The 22,299-nt window shown below is 32.9% G+C and overlaps 1 protein-coding gene across 1 annotated transcript in view; it reads left to right on the forward strand.

The window, feature by feature from the left end:
- LOC129226792 (bestrophin-2-like) overlaps positions 1-22,299 on the forward strand; it is a 44,134-nt gene that overhangs the window by 16,074 nt on the left and 5,761 nt on the right. Inside the window, exons 4-12 of the mRNA XM_054861421.1 lie at positions 4,148-4,277; positions 6,736-6,890; positions 7,101-7,178; positions 9,333-9,485; positions 12,031-12,111; positions 14,160-14,311; positions 16,168-16,243; positions 17,217-17,388; positions 20,956-21,077. Coding sequence (XP_054717396.1) covers positions 4,148-4,277; positions 6,736-6,890; positions 7,101-7,178; positions 9,333-9,485; positions 12,031-12,111; positions 14,160-14,311; positions 16,168-16,243; positions 17,217-17,388; positions 20,956-21,077 — 1,119 coding nt within the window. The remainder of the gene's footprint in view (positions 1-4,147; positions 4,278-6,735; positions 6,891-7,100; positions 7,179-9,332; positions 9,486-12,030; positions 12,112-14,159; positions 14,312-16,167; positions 16,244-17,216; positions 17,389-20,955; positions 21,078-22,299) is intronic.

The raw sequence follows: 22,299 nt of genomic DNA on the forward strand, positions 1-22,299 counted from the left end.
TCAGTTCACACCGCCACTGGTTTTTCACCGGCTAAATTATTTTTTGGTAGAGAACTTAACATCCCATTGAACCTAAACAATGATCCAAATTATATTGAGGACTACAAAGAATACCTAGACAGAATTTCCAAGGAAATATCGGAGACCAAAGACAATTTCGATAAACATGAGGATGCATACCTCGCTTCCAGGAAAAAATATGTCAAGGGTAGAAAACCACCAAATTTTCAGATAGGGGACAAAGTTTTTATCTCTGCTTTTCAAAGATCCAATGCCTTGCAACCGAAGTATAATGGACCGTATGAAATTCTCAAAAAATTCAGAAATGATAATTATTTGATTAAAGATGTGCACAATGAAGGAAAAATTATGAAACTACATGTTAGTAAATTATTCCAACAAAAAGATGTTGACTATAATTAATTCAAAAAAAAAAAAAGAGAAAAGAAAGAAGGAAAGAGAAAGAAAGAAAAAATTAAGGAAAGGAAGAAGTGAGAGGTGTTATAAAGGGTTCATATGACAGTAAATTTAATGGGTGTTTCAAGTCAAGATTAATACTTTGATTTCTTGAGAGATTTTTGACAAAATTTCCATCTAGGAGTAAATTTTGAGACAGGACTTTGAGCCTGATTTTGGGTTTCTTCTATCACTTGTTATTTGGCGCCTCTGATAGCATTCCCGGTTTCATAGCAGGCTGGTTCCGTATTTAGCTGAGGGGGAAGTGCCCTTAATTCATCTATTCAAACAAAATGGGGAGGAATAATTGAAAAAATGGGTGCCCGACACCTATGTCAGATTTCTTCTTCATTCTTGACACTCTCTAGTAATCTGTTAGGTATATCTTACTTTTTGTGTCCCAGAAAATTTTTGTCACAGTTTAACATGATTTAAAAAATGAATTATATGTGAAAAAATGAGAAATGTCCTATATACGGTTGACTAGGTCATGTACATGTCGATAAATACAAATTTCAGATAAACATCATATAATTACACTGTACTTTGAAGTTTGAAATAATGTTTGCTTACACAAGATTTAACACACACGAGTCATTTCAGTATTGATTACCGACTCAGGAAATTATGATGTCAATTGATGTAAATGTTTGATTTTCGTTCTCTCAGTGATGATATTGCTGAATTGTTTGCCATATTTTTATACATGATGCTCATTAACTCATGAAATTTTTTGATATTTTGTATAATATACATTTTAACTCCTGATGTGTTCCCCTACAATTTTTCTTGTTCAGGGGGGGGATAATGTGACAGTGCGATAAGAATCACACTGCCACACTTTTAATATCCTTATATTCCTGCCATTCCCGAATCTATTTTTTCATGTTTTCACACAACGCTAGCCTTTTCAAAGAAGATAGTATTTCACCCTTCTTCTCTTCGCGCCAACTAGGTTCATTGACTGCGCATGAATACACCCTATTACACTCAGAGAGCGTCCCTGCCTGATCTGCCGTTATAATAATGCGCCGCGGTCGGAAGACACTATACCATTTTCCTTTACATACAAAATATATAATCTAGCCCAATTTTAATTTTGGCTTTGATTTTTATCATGGATGGCAGATGTATAAAAGAAATAGAACCAAGGAGATCTGGAACTCTTTCATGACGCTTACTAATCTCCAGCACTGAATCGAAAGAGGGAACACGTCAGAAATTTGCTTTATGAGTTCAAAGCTCTGTTTGCCTGAGTCTAGCGGTGTTCGCAAGGTTTGCCTTAAGAGAGAGGTTATATAGAGAAACCCCTAACGGTTTCAGCAGAGTTTAAAAAGTTTCGTCGGTTAGCAATGTAGTGATGAAGTGTTAACAACCCGGGGCTGGACTTGCTGTCCACGCGCGGGTATAAAAGGAAAGTAAAATGTATATATATTTTTAGTTTTTCGTTATGTCTGTAGTTTTTTGTGAACGTCTTGTCTTCAATAACAAATTTTAAGTCTATACATCTATGGAAACATCAATTAATGCCTGAAGTAGACGTCATGTCTTCAATCTCATTTATGAGTACGAGAATCCAATCCCATATCTGTGGAAGATCAAGGAAAACTACCAACAAGAATTATCCAGCATATCAATATTTAACTTCATTATGAGAACTGTCTAAAACACTGAATCTCCATGCCGGAACTTTAACAAAAAAAATCTTATATCTGTGAAAGATCTAAGAAGCCTACCAACAAGAAATCTCCAGCCAATTAAATATTTAACTTCATCATGAGCAATGTTTTAAAGTTCTGAATCATCTATATCTGGACTCCTACAAATACGATGACTACAACAATAATGTTTTAATCACAGTACATATTCCCCAGTACTGCAGCAGGCCCGCTTATCCAGTAGCGTCTTGTTTAAATTCAATATGGGTACCCAATAATTACAAATAGATAAATTTATATCTTCAATTATGTTGTTTTATGATTAATGTAAGATAAAAGATACGAATGATTTAAATCAATTTTTGATACATTTCAACTGTTTCCATTGTTTATATTTTCGAGCGGCTATTAACGCAATGTACTTCCACTTTAAGTTCAGAATACAAAATATCAACTTGGCCATAAATATTGTAATAATAAGTCTATATTCATATTAAATATTTGTCTGTAATTTATGCTTCATGTGTTATTTTAGTGCATGTAGTAATTCTTTTGATAACCAACTAATCTATTATTACAGCAAAATCATATCATATATATTTTATTATTGCTTTTTTAAGATCCAATCAATTCAGTAGAAGAGGTTTTATATATTTTTCCTCAACCTTCTTCTAAGCACCACCATCACAACTGTGTTTTGGAATACTCCATAGTATCATAGCTTATTACTATCCAAAAACATTTTTGGATACAATTTCGTAAAGAACTACTGCACAGTTACAGCATCAAGCAGTAGGGGAAGCAATTTGAAGTCAGTCAGTAGCCTAACCAATCTCTAGATTTGTTATGCTGAAGCAAAGAATATGCCATTGCTGTGTTGGCCGTTGGGATCCCCAGATCTCTTGTGATATTTTTCCTGTAAGATTTCATTAAAGACGAATTGTTCTTGCCTCCTTCTCCAAGGTTTACTCCTGTAAGCCCTGGAGAAATGGAGGCAATATCCTGAAGCAGCCAATAATTGAGGTTCAGAAATCTTTAATAACACGTATTCTATCCCTAGTGTGGCAGGAACTAGAATGCCGTATACATATTTGCCAGGTGACCAAAGGGCCGAAGATGGAGCTTCTGTTGATGATGATGATGTGTCTATGATAATATGTATTTATATGGGTCTGAAGCTGTCGTAGACAGCCTTTGCAACTTCGACAGCCTTATTTGTATAAAGTAGGTCCACTGGGTCTTCTAAGCCGATGTTAAAAAGTTTGGCCTGGGTTAATGGAGAGCTGAAGATGTGTTGACGAGACCGTGGGATGTCATCAGGACAATGAGGACAAAAGTTGGTGTAACTACACTGTCCATCCGCAGAAATCCTCATCCCCTTTAAGTGATTTGTCCTAAGTCTGGTTATGGTAGTCGATATGGCTCTGTCACAGTCCAAATCCGGAATGGAGTTTCTTTTAGCTTGTTGACCGATTAGTCTTCGGTCAGCAACAGCGTTGGCGTCAACGAGGGTCAGGGAGTTGGATGGCTGAGGAGAATTACGAGCCTTTGCAAGCTCATTGGCCTTCTTGTTATCAAAAATATTTACATGAGCCGGTATCCATTGTAAAATGCAGGATCTTTGAGCATCAATGATTTTGTTTGTGAGTTCATTGATTTGATGGTTAAGTTGACATTTGCCCTTCTGGATCGCCTGCAATGATGATCTGCAATCAGAGAAAATGATGATGCCTCTGGAACTCTGGTCCTCCCTTTAAGGAGGAAATTGAAGGAGCTTCTGTTGAAACTTAGATAACTTTAGTTTCACTTTAAGTTTAATTTATTAAAATGAAGTAATCACAGCTTTCACATGTGTGCTTTCTTTTTGTTCCATTCAAATTTAATATGATTTACCCTGTTCTATAACTATGCTTTTCTTTGTTCGGTAGTATGAGATTTTGAAACATTTCTGCCATAGAAATGTACTCTGTAACTATGTATTAAATGTATTTTATTATTAAAAAAATTGATCTATTTTTTTCTTTCTCTCTCAGGATGAAAGAGGACGCCTGATGAGAAGGGGCATCATGCGCTATGCAAATCTAGCCTTTGTCATCACCCTTACATGCATCAGCCCCTGTGTCAAAAAACGATTTCCCACCATGGACCACCTTGTTGAAGCTGGTTAGTAAATAGTCCGGAAATTTTGTTCTCTTTTATGCTGGAACAAGATTTTTTTTTTTTTTTTTTTTTGAAGTATATGTAAAGGTTTTATTCTTTTGCACATGTGAAGTGTACAATTGGATATAACCCTTTTTTTTTGTCCTGTACATTTTTCATTGTTTAAAGGTAAAATATAAACATGTAGATATTGTTTTATTATCATAGCTTACAATCCATACATTTCTGGTTGTTTAAGTAGGGGAACATGGGGCAAAATGAAATAGTGAAATATTTACTCTGCTTTTAGCTCCACCTATCAGGTATTATTTTAACTATTTAGTACTATACGTAGTCTATTCCAATAAAGAAAAAAATACCGCCAAAGATTAAAGTAGTTCGTAATACAGGCAATTTTAAAAAATTGATACTCATATTGTAATATTTTGTTGTAAATTAAATTTTTTTTTACAATAAAATGATAAAGTTCTTGTTATTAACATTTTAAATATTAATTGAGACCTTCTAATATTCAATGCAGTATTAATTTAGTTAATGTTAAGCTTTTTTGTATTTAAAAAAAATTGTACAGTTAGTCAAGTACATAAGGGGCAAAGTGGATGGGGAAAAGCGAAATAGTTTTTAATTTACTCACTCAACCATTTAATATAAATCACTTTCGTTTTCAATTATTGATTAATTCATTTACAATCCTTCATTTATTAATTGTATTTATTCATTCATTCACTTATTATATTATACATTCATTTTTTTACTCGCTCATTTTTTTTTCATATATTAATTGGTTTATTTAAGTATTCGTTTAATTATTTCATTATCTTTTTATTTATTCATTCAACCTTTTATTTACTGATTCTTTTGATCAAAAATATGTTTTATAATCGAATAGAAAATATTTCATTGGAAAAATATTTTATTTTTCACTTTGTTCCGTGAAAAAATAAGTAAAAAATTTCCGTTTTTTTTTTTTTTTGAAGACTCAAATTTACTGCCAAAAATTTAAAATACTGTTTCTATGCAAGTTTTATTATAAAATACAATGTTCCTTCTTTATGTGCTGCAATTGTCAAAACAAGTTTCCGATTTGTTCATTTTGAAAAAACTTGGTCAAATTAACCATTTTACTTTGCTCCACATTCCCCAATAACAGCTGTTTAAATGATACTCAATGTACAAAATATGGCCTTGTTCAAATGGGGTTGCTAGTTAACCAGACTGGTTGATCACAAATGTTGTTTGATGACATCATAGGTTAGTTTAGCGCTGTGATGCCCTACCTATGGCCCACAAAGCAAATATGTGTGCCCCATTGTTTTGTTTAATGTTAAAAATTGAAAACCACTTTCTTGAACTTCCCAAAAGAACTAAAAAACCTTCTTGGATAGGATTCAAAGATTGCCGGATTCAAAATACATCTCCACAAAATTGCAACAGAACTTTATCTTTTTCTTTTCTATATTTTGTTTTCATAGTCGCATGTGATTTGTCAAAATTTTAAATTTGTTGACTAATATTCAGGAATTTGTTTCTAGAAGACAGATAGCAATTTTTTTATTAATTAAATAACCATCAAGTATGGATCAGAGCAATTCTTGATTTGTAATTTTTCACCGTTTTCCATATTTTCCAGAATAACTTTAAATATTGTTTATGTTCTGGACTTGCAAGATTCATCTTAATAAGAGATGCAACCCACAGACAAGAAAAGGTTGGTCATTGCTGATTTAGTAAGTGTCTGTTTCGATGGCTGACCGGTTACTCTATTAACGCTTCTAGTCAGTGCTCAGTGAGCCCAACTTAACTGGTTGCTCTATTTGAACATGAACAAAATCAAACATCTTCCAACTACAATGCCAAAGTATTTGAAAGTTTCAAAACATGAAGTATGTTTAAAACTTTAAAAACTATGTAAAAAAAACCCAAATAGCAATACATATATATATATACATACATACATACATGTTTTAAGTCTTGCAGGAAAACTTCAATGCAAAAGAAAGCAAACTTATGAATGAAAAGACTTCTGACATTTATTTCTATTTGCTTTTTTAGCGTTGGTTTTGAATTTTCAACTTATTTTCAAATAACATTCATAATGGTGATTCATGCTCAGTTGTACTTGAATATCCAGTTTAGGGGCTGTCCACATAAATAATGTAACATTTTTTTCAAAAAATTTGAATCCCTTTCCTTTTTATAACAAAGTATCATGCTTCACCTTACCTCTCCCCTCCACTTGACACATGTCACCTTTTTCAAAAGAAGATTGTTATAAAAAGCATTTGATGTCACCCTTTTCCTCCTCGTCACAAACTCACAATTTCATGAACTCCTCTCCCCTTTTAAACAAAAAATCATTTGTAGACAGCCCCTTATCTATTGATTTTACTATCAATTTATTTCAAACTGCTATTAAGATTAGCACTTCAGAAAATTTTTGTACAAGTCGTTTTCATTTCAGGCATACTCCTACCCAATGAGAAAAAGATCATGGAACACCTCAAGACATCCCACTCGACATACTGGATGCCTCTGGTGTGGGCATCCAGCATTGCCATCCGAGCACGCAAGGAGGGACGCATTCGGGATGACTTTGCACTCAATACTCTAGTAGAGGTCAGTGTATGAATTATCTATGCTTTTCAAAGCAATAATAACATAATCCAAAAAAAAAAAAAAAATTTCAACTGCTTTTAAATTCCTTACTTGTGTTTGCTTTCTTCTATACATTGGTTTGTGAAATGGTTTTATGTATTGTAACTTTCATATGTTCACAGAATTTTTTTTAGATTTGTTGCTTTTCTGATTCAAGTATTTTTTCTTCAGGCTATAGCAAACTATCGATCCCTATGTGGTGGCCTCTACAACTATGATTGGATCAGCATACCTTTAGTATACACACAGGTTAACTAAATAATATTTTATGTTTCTTTCCGGGTCCTTTTGTTAACCATGTATTGCTGTATGTGAAATTTTATGTAATATTGGTGTATCTATGCATATATAGTGAATACATATAAAGTTGAAAGTCAAAAATATGCACAACTTGGGAAAAGTGGATGTGCGAAATTTCGGGGTTTCACGGATTTCAGGCCATAAACAAACTAACTTTTTAAGTGGTATCTTTAAACTGAAAAAATAATATAACAATAAAAAATTTGAAATATTCATGAATTACTTCACAGGACAATTGAATAATTTATAATCATAAAAAAAAGTTGTAACTAATTCGTTTAGCTTTCACTTAAAAAACTTTTAAACCCAAAAGTAATAATTGCTCTTGGAATAACCACCACTACAAAGAAACAAAACCCAATAAATTGTTCCAATTTGGAAATACTTGGTATTTATTTTCAATAGTTCAGGCAGTTGTTTTGAATTGAAATGTCCAAAATCATCCACATTACTTTTACATGCTGAAATCTTTATTTTTGGCTTATTTTCGTGTTATTTTGATGCCACTTTTCACGTGAAATATTAGCTATTTGTTCTAACTCTGCAACAATCTTTTAGCATCTGTTTCCGGTCTACAATATTTCTTATTATTTCTTCAGTAGTACACAATATAAAGCATATTGAGTAGAAATACCAGCATATATTTTGAATGAATATGTTTTTATTAAAATATAAAATAACATAGTCAAAAAGCACTAATTGCAGAGTACTGCAGACAACTGTTTCAGGGTTTACAAGGGACTCCTTTTTCAATGCAAAAGAAATTTGCTTATGGATAAAAAGACATTCAACAAAAGAGCTTTTGTTAGATGTCTTTTCATCTATTAAGGGCCATGCATTAATTAAGTAAGGATCGCAACCGAGAGGGGAGTTGGAAAAATCTCTACATACCCTTACTTGGGGGAGGGCGGTGGGGATCAAACCCATTCTTACATAAGATTCTCCAAGTCTGTATTTTACATAAGAAATCGCGCGTTCAAGTAATTTGGCAGGGAGGATATTTCATCTGTGCCTAGAAGGTAAAACGTATTTGGATGAGGTGTTTTTTATTCGCTTTACAAAGAATGAATAGTTAGTATTAAGTGAAAAAAAGAATTGCACTATGTAAATCATGTTTTTTTTAAATTAGTATCGCATCACACACACAAAAAAAAAAATGTCGAAAAAAAATCAATCTAGATTTTAACTTTTTTAATAAATATTTCTTTACAAAAAAAGATTTAATGAATTTAATAACAATTCAAGTGATGTAAGATTTGTTATTTTATTATTTTGAGAAGTGAAATAGAATCTTACATAAGAATAGGGAGGAGGGTTTTCAAAAATCTTACATTTCCTTACATAGGGGGAGGGGGATCGAAAATTGCTAAAATCATCCTTACGTAATTAATGAATAACCCCTAAGCTCATGAATTAGTCTATTTAAGTTTTAAACTGTGCTCCTATTACAACAAATACCGATAAAACGAAATATCCATTTCAACAAATTAAATTTTCTGTCCTGATTTAATCTGTAGTACATTGCTTGAATTCTATTACAACAATTAAACTTTGCAGGCTGTTGAAGTTCAATGTAACGGGCATGGACGCCCATATGCAAAGTTGCAAGGGGGGGCTCAAATATTTCCCCCAAGGTTTAACTGGATATTTTCCCCATGGAAACTGATTTCAGGACAGATTAGAGTCATTAAAATTTGACATTTTTAATAACTTATTTATTAATGGCTGAAGAAGTAATGTTTTTACATTTTTTGCAAAGAAAGCTACTAAAAGCAAGGAAATTCTAATTTCAGAGGGGGGCTCGAGCCCCTCCTTGCCCCCCTATGTGGACGTTCTTGGTAACAGGATTTCTCTGTATTTCCAGTTGAACTCAAAACTTAATTCCTATTTGTTAAAATCTGAAATAAAAATTTTACCTTAATTCCTCTATTTATTTCAAAGATTATAGCCTTTTATTTCATATATGTCCACTTTACATCACCTGACCTCATACAATATTCATTTGTCTTAAGATGTTTTTTTACCACCCACAGTTGATGCAAAATAAATATTTTACAAGCTTCTCTTGCATTTACTCTAACACATTCTCTGAATATATGTCAGGTGGTGACCCTTGTGGTGTACACCTACTTCCTATCTACTCTGATGGGTCGGCAATATTTGGATCCTGTTCAAGGATATCCTGGTTATGATGTGGATCTGTATATTCCAGTCTTCAACTTCTTGCAATTCTTTTTTTACATGGGATGGTTGAAGGTGAGTCCTTTCTCAATTTGATTATGCAAAACTAAGAATATTAATGTTTTTCCTTTTTCTTTCTTTCTTTTCTTTTTTTTTTTTTTTTTTGTACAGTGTTTTAGACCAGTGGTTCCCAAACTTTTTAGACCACGGAATCCTTTCTGATATACTTTTACTTCAAGGAACCTCATTTTTATTTATGAATAAGAGACAGAATGTTTACAATATAGGAGTCAATTTCGGTTACTTGTTGTTATGCCACTCGGGAACCCGAGCTCGAGTGGCGAGGCTGCTCGATTTAAGGCAGAGAGTTACAGCTTCCGTTTTAATGGATCACCTATTTAGGTGGAAGCCTGATCTGGCTCAAACAGCAAACGATTGATGACAGCACCATCTATGGGCAGTTCAATAATTTCGAACCAAACCAGAAACCGACCCAGAGGTATCGTTTCACTTGGAGGACTTTGTGACTACAAATATATTTTAAATCTCCCAATTAACTTTAATGAAATGGTGGATCTTCGATTGGCTAGGATCGAACCAGAGACCCTCCAGTCATAAGTTCGATGCTCTACCGATCATGCCACCACGGCCTGTCAGTTTCTTCTATGTATAAAAACTACTGGTTTTGTGAAATTTTTCGTATTTTGACTAATTGACACATTTTAAGTCACACTGAACCTATTTTTGCATTTTTAGAAAGTATTTGTCCATTTGATCCATGTCCCTGGTATTGATTTTTTTTTCCCTTTAAACTCGTGGAAAATATTAAATTTATACAACAGCAAACTCGTGGCGGAAGCCTTATTTTCTTTATGACTTTCATGCAAATCTGAGGGTTTGGCAGAACCCACTTTGGGAGTTGCTGTTCTAGACACATTGTGCTTAAGAAGACAAGGAAGTAATATTAATAAGTTATATCAGGGCTGTCCAACTGGGGGCTCAACAACACATATTGTGCGGCCCGCAAACTTCTTATTCAGCCTATTTCTTTTTTTGACGTTTTATGGTGTCAAGAAGCATCCGAGACATCCATTCTTGGTCAAGCCGGGTTCCCCGAAATTTCCTCTTGATGGCTCTTTTACTCCTTTCATTGTATTGGGAAAAAAAGGTACAGGACATCTACAGGTCAAGGTCCAGCAGTCCTACCCTGCGCACTGGTGCAAACTAATTCCTAGAAATAGTATTGCCTCGTGTTGGCAGGGAGAGAGGGAGGGAAGAGAGAAATTTGTTGATTTCGAAAAAGAAATTGAGAACTTGCTCTTGTCAACTGTCTACTCTTTTAAGTTGATGATATTGCTCTGACTGGTTGCGACACATGTTAGGTTCTCAGATAAGCTTGCAGCTTAAGCTCCTGCCCTTGTAAAGAAGGCAGATCGGTCTCAGTTTTATCATTAAAATGTAAGCAAATTGTTTTATAATCCTTCTATTTCATTGTTTTATAATTAATAATTCAGCTATTAATTGTTATTGTGTAAGAGGTTATTGTTCAACTTTTTCAAACTGCGGCCCTCCATGTGATGAGTGACCGGAATTCTGGCCTATGGGCTCTTTTCAATTTGACAGCCCTGAGATATACATGGTGAGATCTAAACGTAATGAGCCTTTGTTTAAAAAGACAAATTTTTTGAGCTAATCCGTACAACTAATTAATAGTTTTAAAAACAGGCACCTCCTGCAACAATGTATCTATGTAGGCGGCTTTTCCATGATTCAAAGGCATCCCTAAAGTCCTGTTCTGAGATATTTGCAAGGGCTGCCTTGACGTGCTTGGATGTCCTCGACGGAGTTGAAACGTTTCCTTTCCAGCGCTGATTTTAATGGTGGAAATGAGACGTCAGGAGGCCACAAGCCCAGACTGTAGGAAGGTTAGGACACCACAGGAGCATCGACTCAGACCTTCTTCAGTCAGAATTTTCAGCACAAGTTAGGGGCAGACTTTCTGCATGTGCAACTTCTCTGTAACAATGAATTGCACCGTTGTCTCCAATAAGTCCAGGGATTTTGCTGCTTAGTAGAGACTCAAACGCCAGTCCGTGTTTAAAAATTCACTCTCGTTGTACATTCACGTCAGTATGGGCTGAGGAAGGGGGGTGTCCAGACGGGGATTCGTCGGTCACCGTTTCCCCGCCTTATGAAAGGCCTTGTACCACTTTTCTACTTGCGAATAGAACAGACACTCAGCTCCAAATGCCTGTTAAAGCTTTGCAAATGTTTGGGAAGGAAACTGGAAGCAAAATTTGATCTCTTTGCTTTGCTCTGACGAACTTTCCATATCGCCGTGTCACGCACCACCATATAGGGGTTACTGTTAAAGCTGATGGTACCGCTCCAAAAGCTGGGAGGTAACTGACCTGCGTTGCACTGTAAAGCCAACAACCCCCACCGCTGTCGCTATCAAGTGGAGCGAGCTGCAAGGTGTGCATGTATCAGTATAACGTGAGGCTCATTACTTTTGGATCGTACCATGTATGTAATTTAAATAGACTTCAGACATTGTCCTAGTTTTTGTTATTTTTTTAAATTTTATTTTGCTGTGCCTCAGTTTTTCCCTTTTTCTTAGGTTGCAGAAACTTTAGTGAACCCTTTTGGTGAAGATGATGATGATTTTGAAGTCAACTGGATTATTGATCGAGATATACAGGCAAGTTCTCATGCATTTGATAAAAATTAATTTCCTTTAAATATAAAATGGGGACATGAAATATGATCTTTTTAACAATGACTCAGCTATGTTTGAATGATTTTGCTAATCATGATATTATTTATACTTAATCTGACAAAAATGGAAAGGCTTTTAAGGTAAACATACATGCAGAATTAATGAATCTGCGAATGTTCCAAATAAGATGTTGAAATGTAAAGATTGTTATCGCCAATGTTTTTAAGTTTATTTCAACACTCTTCTAAAATATTATTGTGGTTAGCAAGGGGAGAGACAACCCCTCTGAGCCCGGGGCTCAGAGACTCAGACTTGTTCTGAGCCCGGGGTTGACATGTCGTTTGCTGATTGGTTGTTTGTTGTCTTGTGTCCTGAATTCCTATTGGTTGGTCCTCTTTGGTATAAATACCAGTGTCCATGTGGTCGTTGTCAGTTCTCTCACGACTTTCGGTTGCGTTGGTGAGCTTTTTGCTCTGATGAAGAGACTCCATTGTAGCCTTCAAATAGCTATATGCTGTATTTTCTTCAAAATTTGTGCTTTATTTGCGTTGGTTTTTCACTTTAATCATATTGTAGCACAAAGCTTATATGATTATTTTTCGTTTAGTTTATTATTATTTTGCTAAAAATTGCATTTGTGCTAGACAGTATAATTTGTGTGCCATAATTTATCTTTTGTTCAATATTTTTTATGTAATGTATTTTTATTGTTTTCCTGAGTTTCAATCCAAATTAAACTGCAATGAGTTAAAGATCTTAGGAAATTATTGTACTGATTATCTCATGCAAAGAACAGAAACAAAAGTCGTCAAAAGTGGCTGATGAAGTAATAGAAATTACAGCAAAGATCATGGGTGTTTCAATCGTCATTAAATCTGAACATTTTTTAAAGTGCTTGAAAAATTCCTGATGTCTGATCAAAATAAAGTTGTTTTTTACATACAAATGCATTGAAAACAATGTACAGGAAAATCTCCTTTTTATTACCTAAACTATTCATTTAACCTTGCCGCAAGTACAAATTTTGTTTCTTATCAAACAACAACATGTAATTGTGTAATAAATATTTACATTGCAGTAAAGAATCTGCAACTTGATTGCAGTAGGATTGACCTTGCGTGGATTATTGGTTTATAGATTTTGTAACCTGTCCTGCACATTTTTGTGATTTGTTTGAGGTTAGCTAGAGATTTTTTTGTGAGGAAATTTCAATTTCTAAATGTATTTGCGAAAAATTGTTTATTTTTTCTTACATTGGTTCACCTAACTTATATTCACACTCCCTGTAGCAGACTTTTTTATTTCAACAGTTTACAATGCAGAATAAATAAAACACAAAAATAATCTGTAAGGTAAATTAACATTAAATTATTCTAAATACTTACATAACTAATATTTCCCTTTTTATAAATCATCACTATGGAGTGTCTGAAACAAAATGCTGAATTTAAAAACAAATGAGCTGCTTAGCTTACTGAAGTGCAGGTAGCTGCCATAGCAAGTGTTTTGACCTCTCAGTCAATGAGGGAAGACTCCTGCATAGATTTACGCACCTTTTTTGTTTTACTTTTTCTATCTTTTTTAATCTGAAAACTTTTTCTACTCTAAATTCAAAAAGTTTTTGCACAAAGCAAAAAAAAAGAAAAAATCAGAAATAGTGTGCAGGCAAAAGTTTGCTTTTGTTGAGTGTCTTTTCATCCATAAACTGACTTCTTTTGCACTGGAACAGGGGTTCCTTGTTATCCCAAAGCACCTGTTTGCTTTTTCTAGCATATTTGTGCATATTAACGTTGGACTTTTATCTTTTATCAAGCAAATGCATTATTATAAATTACAGTAAAACCTGTCTACAACGATACTGTTGGAACCTAAAAAAATATTGTAATAGACAGGTTATCGTTATAGACAGTTTGATTATTCATGCTGACATTTTGCTGGGGCCAAAAAAAAAATCGTTATCGACAGGTTATCGTTGTAGACAGTATCGTTATACAGAGGTTTCACTGTATATATTTTTTCTCTTATTATAGGTGTCATACTTGATAGTGGATGAGATGCACCAGGAACACCCAGAGTTGTTGAAGGACCAATACTGGGATGAGGTGCTGCCAGATCTTCCCTACACTGCAGCGGCAATGCCCTTCTACACAGAACCACCTATGGGATCTGCTGCAAACCTTGTGTGAGTAAAAATCACAGCTTTGTGTAAGTTAATCAGCCAGATTAAAGCTATTGCTTACATAAAAATCATTATTTCTAACTGATAACATCATTTCTTTAACAAGCAGGGGAGATTTTTATGAAATTTTTGTATGTTAGTTTTAATTTTTTCTAAGTTAACTTTTTATAACATTTTATTTTTCTGAGTTATTACTGAAACCGAATGGCTGTTTAAATATATTTTAAAGAACAAGATGTTTTTTTTTTTTTTTTTGTTTTTTTTTTCATTTACAACTTGCAAATTTATGTTTTACTTCATATTTTAATCAGTTATTTTGTTTCTAGGGATACATTTTTTTTACTGTTTTATGAATGAGATTGGAGTGAAAAATATATTGTTATTTTGTTTGAAAGTAAACTTTAGATTGAAAAACTACTTCTATACATAGAAAATTAGGTAACGAAACAGTTTGCTGACAGTTGCAATCAGTTAAAGAAAGTTACAAAAAGATGCAAGCAAGTGTAACTGCATAGGTAGCTATTACAAAAAGTTTGATAAACAATCAACCAGCTGGTTGCTTATGACAGTTATTTTCTTATTAGTTGGCTTTTTTTGCCTGCAATCAAAACAATTGGCCGTCAGTTTTTCTTTTTCTTTTTTTTAATGTGAGGAGAGTTGGCAAAAATTAAAGAAAAAAAGAAACCGTGAGTTGGCGTGTGTTTTAGCGACTCTAATTCCTCAGCCATGGTTTTGAGCTGTGACATTGCTCATCTACATTTGTGATGTATAATTTTATTGCATTTTGAAAATATTATGTCTCCCATACATTTATTTTCATTAATTTATTAAAGAATTTCGCTCACTTTCACCCCACTCTCTTGATGATTCCTTTGTTTGGTTTGCTTTGTGAACTATATACTGCAGAGCATTCAGATAATAGCTGTTGAATTTTGTTGAGCTTTTTTCTCACTGAGGAACAAAAAATTTGTAAAGCGTAAGTCATTGTAGTTTAATAGTAATTTGGAAATAAATCTATGAAAATCAGACTTGTCACCAAGCAAACAAAAATTCAAGGATAAATCAGGAAACATTTAGAAGTTTGAAGCACTCTGAATTAAAGTTCACCGGAACGTTTCAAAATGTGACTGAAGTAAGTAAAAAGTTCAAAGTTGCATATGGGCAGGTAGATATGAGTTTTGCATTTGTCTTGTTTCAATTTTCATTTCTGGGGCAAATACTCAAAGCCTATAGTCACTATTCATTGAGGATTACATGTATATAAGTAACATTATCTAAATTTAATATAAATATTATAAAAATGGATTAACTGTCTAAGTAGTTCATTAAGAACATATGAATAAAACCATGTCAGAAGTTTTGCTGAATTTAAAGATTTACCATTGCTTTCAATTAACCTTGAGAAATAAAAAAATATATAGTTAGTTATGTTATTAAGGAATATTTATAATTACTTGTCTTTGGTATTGTTTTGAGGGGAAATTTTTCTACATTGTGTTCTATTAGAGCTTGAATCAGTCAAGTTTTTCAAAACCGAAAACAATCTCTTACTTGAAATTGAATGAAATGATCGAAAAGTTAAATTGCAATGTTAAATTATGATGGCATAATTTTCAAATTACCTGAAGGACTGGCAATAATCTTTGCAACTTGTATCAGAAGAAAATGTAGATTTTTTTGAATGAAAAGAGATAATTTTTAATATTGGGTGCCTATTTTTAGAGTGATATTAAAAAAAGAAAGAAGGTTGAATAATGTTTCAGCAGAAGCCGTTGTGTTTCAATAGGATAGTTAATTTATCTAGATATTATGTTTATTGATTTATATTCTTGTAATCTGATAATTTTTTTTCTTTTCAGAATACCTCCTCATGAAGCTGAATTTGTTCCTCTAGAAACAGTAATAGAGGATGATGATGAATTGGAGGTTGTCAAAGTATGTTTTGTTTTGCTTCTCTTTTTTTTTTTTTTTTTTTTCATTTTTGATTAGTTGTATCAGGTATCATATACTGATGAAAACTGTTACATCTGATTATGAATATTATTCTTCTTAAATGGCGATTTGTATTTAGAATTACCGAACATGCTGAATGAGAAAGAAGCTGAAGAATCTCTTATATTTTGTAATTTTATTTCAACTCAAAGGCTAATTAATTATAGCAAGCAATAAGCTTCTAATTATTTCTAACATAAATGCTTTGCAACGTTTATGAATTCAGCTGTTAATGTTCCTTCTTCTTTTACCCCCCCCCCCCTCCCCCTCTTAAGAAAACTATTTTTATGCCAGTAGTTTCCACAATTAAAAGTTAAAAATGGGAGTCGGGAGTGAGATTTTGTTACATGGCTTAAAATAAGGCTTTTAAAAGATTTTTAGCGGGCCATGCAGATCAGCTTCCTGGAAGGCATATAGCCCATGGATCATTGGTTGGGTACTACTGGTTTGCATTATGATATAACTGGTTAAGTCTGATTCATTACAGTGATTCGTCAAATTTCTTGTGACCTTTTCCAAAATGCCAGGAATATGTTTTTGAAACATGCATAGTTGTATTTCAAATTAAAGCTATTTTCTTAAAGTAATTATACCTAAGCATTAGTTTTTTTTTTTTTATTTTTTTTTTTTAAACTTAAATGCTTTGAAATGATTTAAATGCATTTATTACTGAACTCCCTGGCCAAATCATGCTGCAATCCAGTTTCTTCAAGCTGTGAAACATACAAAGAAAATAATTTTATTTAATTACCCTTTCTCCTTTTTTGGTCCCATTGCTGTGGTGCCTTCTCGTCTTCCCCATGGAGAGCAATGAAAAACAATACACAAATTAAAATTCAACTATCAAAGTAAGCATAATGATGAACACAAAATGCTCAAAAAACCTGGAAATACATAGAACTTGTTTTATTTGCAGGTGAATGGGATTCCTTGTAAAGGGACGAAAGCATCTAGCCTTCTCTCTCACAATCTGTCTGGCAGCTCATACAGTGGTCTCTCCAAGCTGGGCCATTCCTTCCACCCCAGATCTTATGAAAAGAAAGGCATCTTCACCATGATGCAGGATTTATTTAGCAGAGAACCTTCCGGTAAAATTCATTAACTCACCCCCAGCACCTGGGGTGCCGCCTAAGGCGGCAGATTTTAGGGGCTACAAATTTCAAAGTTTAAATGTTTGTTTTTTAAAGTATGAATATATGTTTTAGCACCATGAGGTTCACTGCTTCAGTGCTTAAAAATAATAATAATTTCTAGTGTGTACCAGTGCTTGGGTATGCAAAATGTAGTTCAGAATTTTAACAAGAAATCAGGGTTGGCTTTTTGCCGGCAGAAACTGGTTTTTGCCCTGCCAATGGCAGAAACTGGTTATAACCGGCAAAAACCGGCAGAAACTGGCAAAAACTAGAAAACGTTTTTAATAGCTCTAGTAATTACTTAATGACAGGCAAATTAAGTAAAATAAAAAATATAACTCCATTTCGTCATTGCAAAAACTTAATATAATAGTTATTTAATAATTTGTGTAAAAATATGTTAAATAACAAGACTGACATTTCCAAAGCAAAGTAAAATTTATCATAGTTGAAATTGCTATGTGTTAGAAATTTTAGCCTTGTAATGTTGTAAGTAATAAATTTTTCAGTTTGTTGTGTATAATTATCTTGTTTGCATTTAATATAAAGTGTTATATATATATATATATATATATATAGATCAAATATTTAAATAAATACAAATTTGTTTTATTTCATTAAACTCTAAAATTCAAGAACTTCTCATTTTACACTTAATATAACTGAATAAAGCTATTCTCAAAGAGCTTAATCAAGCAGTTACTGATAATCATTTACTCGCCTATATCCAAAGTACTTGGGAGTAAATTTATCATGTAATCAAGAAGAAAGTGCCAGCACTTTACTCACAAATATTAACCCTGATTATGTACCTTATACCAATGCTTTACAAAACAAATTGACCCCTTTTCCCCAAAACCTATTTTTCCATTCACGTTTTAACAACTACTCCAAATACCGCATGGTAGTCTAGTTTGAAAAAATGTTCTATAGATGAAAGTTATGTGAATCTTGCTTGTTCTTTGAGGATAATGCCAGCTAGTTCTGCTGGGATTGAAAGAATTTTCTCAAATTTCTCCATTGTGCACAACAAATTGGGAAATTGGTTAGGTTTAGAAACAGCGTCAAAACTTTTATTTTGTTACAGGCTGCTGCAGTGGGAAAACAATGTAAAATTTGATTTTGAATGGTGATAGTGTTGTAAATAAATTGTATTTGGGTTAATATTTAATTATTTTTCTTATACATTTTCTATTGTATGTCAGGAGTTGCATTTATGTCATTTTTTGAGTTTCTGCCAGTTTCTGCCATAAATGTGGCAGAAAGGGGTTTTTGCCATGCCGGTTTTAACCGGTTTCTACCAGTGGTTTTTACCGCCTCGGCAGAAACCTGCCAACTCTGCAAGAAATTCAATTTAATTTTAGAGGTGGCAAATTGCGTGATTTAAAAGTCTTTTGAAATTATTGTTTGTTTCAGTACCATAAGAGACAGTACTTTAATGTTAAAAAAGATAATTTAAAGTGTGTACCAGTTCTAGGACATGCAAAACCGAGTTTGAAATTTAATTAGAAATCACTTTAATTTTAAGCACATTACAATTATTTTTATTTTATTTTAACAAATATTATATATTATTTTATATTATTACTAGCTGCATTTCTCGGTTTTGCCCGATCTACCTTGAAAATAAATATTGTGTCAAGTGAGGTATATTCAGCAATCAGGCTTAAATAAAAGAAAAAAAATCATGCAAAATTTCTCTTAAAAATGAGAAAGATGGATTAAAAAGCATAACCATGGAAACGCAAAATAAAATAAGTTTAAGAAAAGTGATTAAGTTGGAAAGAAACAATGGATTGAAAAAGCGTAACTGTGGAAATGTGGAAATAAAATGGTTAACAACTTGAATGCAAATGAGATGTTTCAAATTTTGTTTGAAAAGACTTGTAATTTTTTATCCTTTTAAGATAGAAGCTTAGTTTTTGAACCATAGGTCGCGGTAGATTTAGAGAGAAAAAAATGTCGCTCTATTCAATGGTGTCAACTGTTGGACAATTCCTTCACTTTTTATTGTTTTTTTAATGAAGAAAGTAGTGCCTAAATTTTAGCTAAGCCTAAAAAAATTCAAGCTAAAAACGCAAATAACTCCCACTCTAATTAAGTTAGAGCATTGAAACAAATTGCGTACAACACGGAAAATTCTATTCTTTCCAACGATATGTAATATTAATGTGTGAAAGTAATTTTTCACACCCCATATTCGGCAATTTATGTGAAAATTGAGCCTAAATTAGAATTTAAAAAAACTACTAGTTCAATTTTTTTTTTAACCAGTTTGCAAACCTTTCCGGGGCTGAAAGAAAGATACTGAAAATTTCAGCGAAATCGGCCGTGTGGTTCTCGAGTTTTGCGTGTTTACACAGATGCTTTTTGGAGACTTCATTTTATACTATGTAGAGATTATTATTATTCAATGGGGGGGGGGGAGACGGCACTTTTCAATCTCGCCTAGGGCGGCAGAACTTCTAGAGCCGACCCTGCAATAGCTGCCATGCCAACCTTCTGCCCTATAATTTTCTGTGATTTCCCCACTCAAAAATGGCGCAGTGTTCTGTCCGTTCTGCTTTAAATCATAGTCACAAATAGTGTAGTTTTATGATGTTCAGTCTGAGATGTTTTTAAATGCTCTTGTTTTTTGTAGCATGAGAAAATTCAACCTCTGAATCTTCACTGTAAAATCCACTTCCTACAAAAAAAAAAAACATATATTCAGTTTAAAATATTTCAGTTCTGTAGTTTAATTGCTGTCAATGATTTTTCTGACAAATAGTCTTCTTGCCAGTGAACTTGGATAGCATTTACACTAGTCTAGGAGCAAGATGGAATAAATATATGAAAGAAAAAAAAAGAGTACATAGTGCTTGCTGTTAAAATTAGCTGTTACTGCATCTTTATCGAATTTAATCTGATATATAGTTGAGACAAATACTCCTTTGCTTTTTTTTTTTGCTTGATTTTGTTTCCCTTTAATGATTTGAATTATTGAATATATTTCTATTGATGGATACTGACCATCTTTTGAATCAAATTCTTGTTCTGTTTTTTTTGGGGGGGGAGGGGGGAATCAGCTGGTAGAAATTAAGGCAAAAATTGAAAAGTTTAGCCACTTTTTTGGAAAATTAGTTGAAAAGAATTAATTTAAATACAATAAATGTGTTTTAAAAATGATTAGAAATGTACAAACTTTTTCCTCATATTTGTGTGTGTGTGTGTGTGTTTTTTTTTTTTTTTTTTTTTTTAATTATTAATAGAAATGTATGCTAAGTTTTTGTGTACTTACTGTGTATTAAATGCTTTGTGTGAAACAACTTGCAGGTTTGTAATCATGAAGAAATTCTTTGGCAAATTATTAAAGAAATTCTATAGTGATAGGCAAATAGTTTGCCTATTTTAGTTTAGCATGTAACTTATTTAAATTAGTAGATGCAGTAAAATCTTAGAAAATAGTTGGTCCTTGATAACACAATTCAAGTGCTTAGGAAAATTTATTGAAAAATTGTTAACTGACATGATAACTTTCAGTGCGAAGGAAAAAGAGAATCTGGAAGGCTCCTTCTAAAGAGAGCACCATTGACCCTTCGCTTTCATGTGATACTTCTGGCCCTCCTACACCACTGGAACTCAAGACACAGCGAGATTTCAATGTAAGTGTAAAAGTAATAAATATTCAGCATCTGTTTGAAATATTTTAAAATTAGTTTATAAAATTCAAATTTAAATTGTGCAGGGTTCGTACGGGTCATGGAAATCCTGGAAAGTCATGGAAAAAAAATAAGCAAATTTCAGACCTGGAAAAGTCATGGAAAATTGAAATTTTCATTTAAAGTCATGGAAATTTATTTAAAGTGAGGGAAAAATGTCCTGGTCAAAGAGAAAGTAACAGTAGCTAAAAGAGCATTAGAAACTTGGAGTTATTTAACAGTATTGATCATATAAAAGCTAATAAAACTGGAAAATTGAACAATCTTAAAAACAAATTTGAATTTTGAAATCTCATTCCATCCATTTCTGTAGCAGCCTCTTGTCTTTTTTTGCAATGTGATTTTACTGCTTGGACATCACTCATCTTGAATTTACCATTATTTTCAACACTTCTAATATTTTATATTCTGTAGCAGAAAACTTGCACGTTCTTGATTTTGCTACGCCCACTCAAAAAACGCAATTCAATTGCATCCGAATTCATTTCCATCACTCGTGAAACTTTACTATTAAATTTGTCAGCGTTTATCTTAATTTGTTGAAGGTTTTAGAAAATAAAGATCTTTAGTTAGGCGATAGAATACAGAAATAGGGGAATTCTAATACTCTAAAACGGTAGTCCCCTACATACGGTTCGCAAAAATAATCCATGTGACCCACTGCTGCGTTCAATATCAGGAATCAAACACTATGTTCTGGAATTCCTGAACCGATTAATTTATATGCATTTGAAAATGTGCAAATAAACAAACAAGTACACTTGAATGAAAAGATTTATTAACTTCTGAATTTTTTGTTTAAATAAATATCTGATTTAGAAACATGAATTTCGAAAGAATGCAGCTTTACTTTAAAGAACCAAAAAGCTGTCAAGTTATGTGGATGATTAAATGCACTGTTGACACTAAAAGACAACCTTTGAAGCAAATTTATTGAAACTTATTACTCATTCAATTTTTGTCCCATTCATTTTTATTCTGCCTGTTAATAAAAAAAAAATATGAGACATTTAAGCATCATTATATTCAATTCACTCTATTTTTACTTTACTTAAATTTATATGATGCAGAGAAATAAGAATAGTTTAGTTTTTTAGGTGAACGCTTATACTTTTTCCATCGCAAGCTTCTAAGAGGTAGTATCATTCACATAGCAGTTTTGCTA

The sequence above is a fragment of the Uloborus diversus genome, chromosome 7, assembly GCF_026930045.1.
Source record: "Uloborus diversus isolate 005 chromosome 7, Udiv.v.3.1, whole genome shotgun sequence".
NCBI classification, from domain to species: domain Eukaryota; kingdom Metazoa; phylum Arthropoda; class Arachnida; order Araneae; family Uloboridae; genus Uloborus; species Uloborus diversus.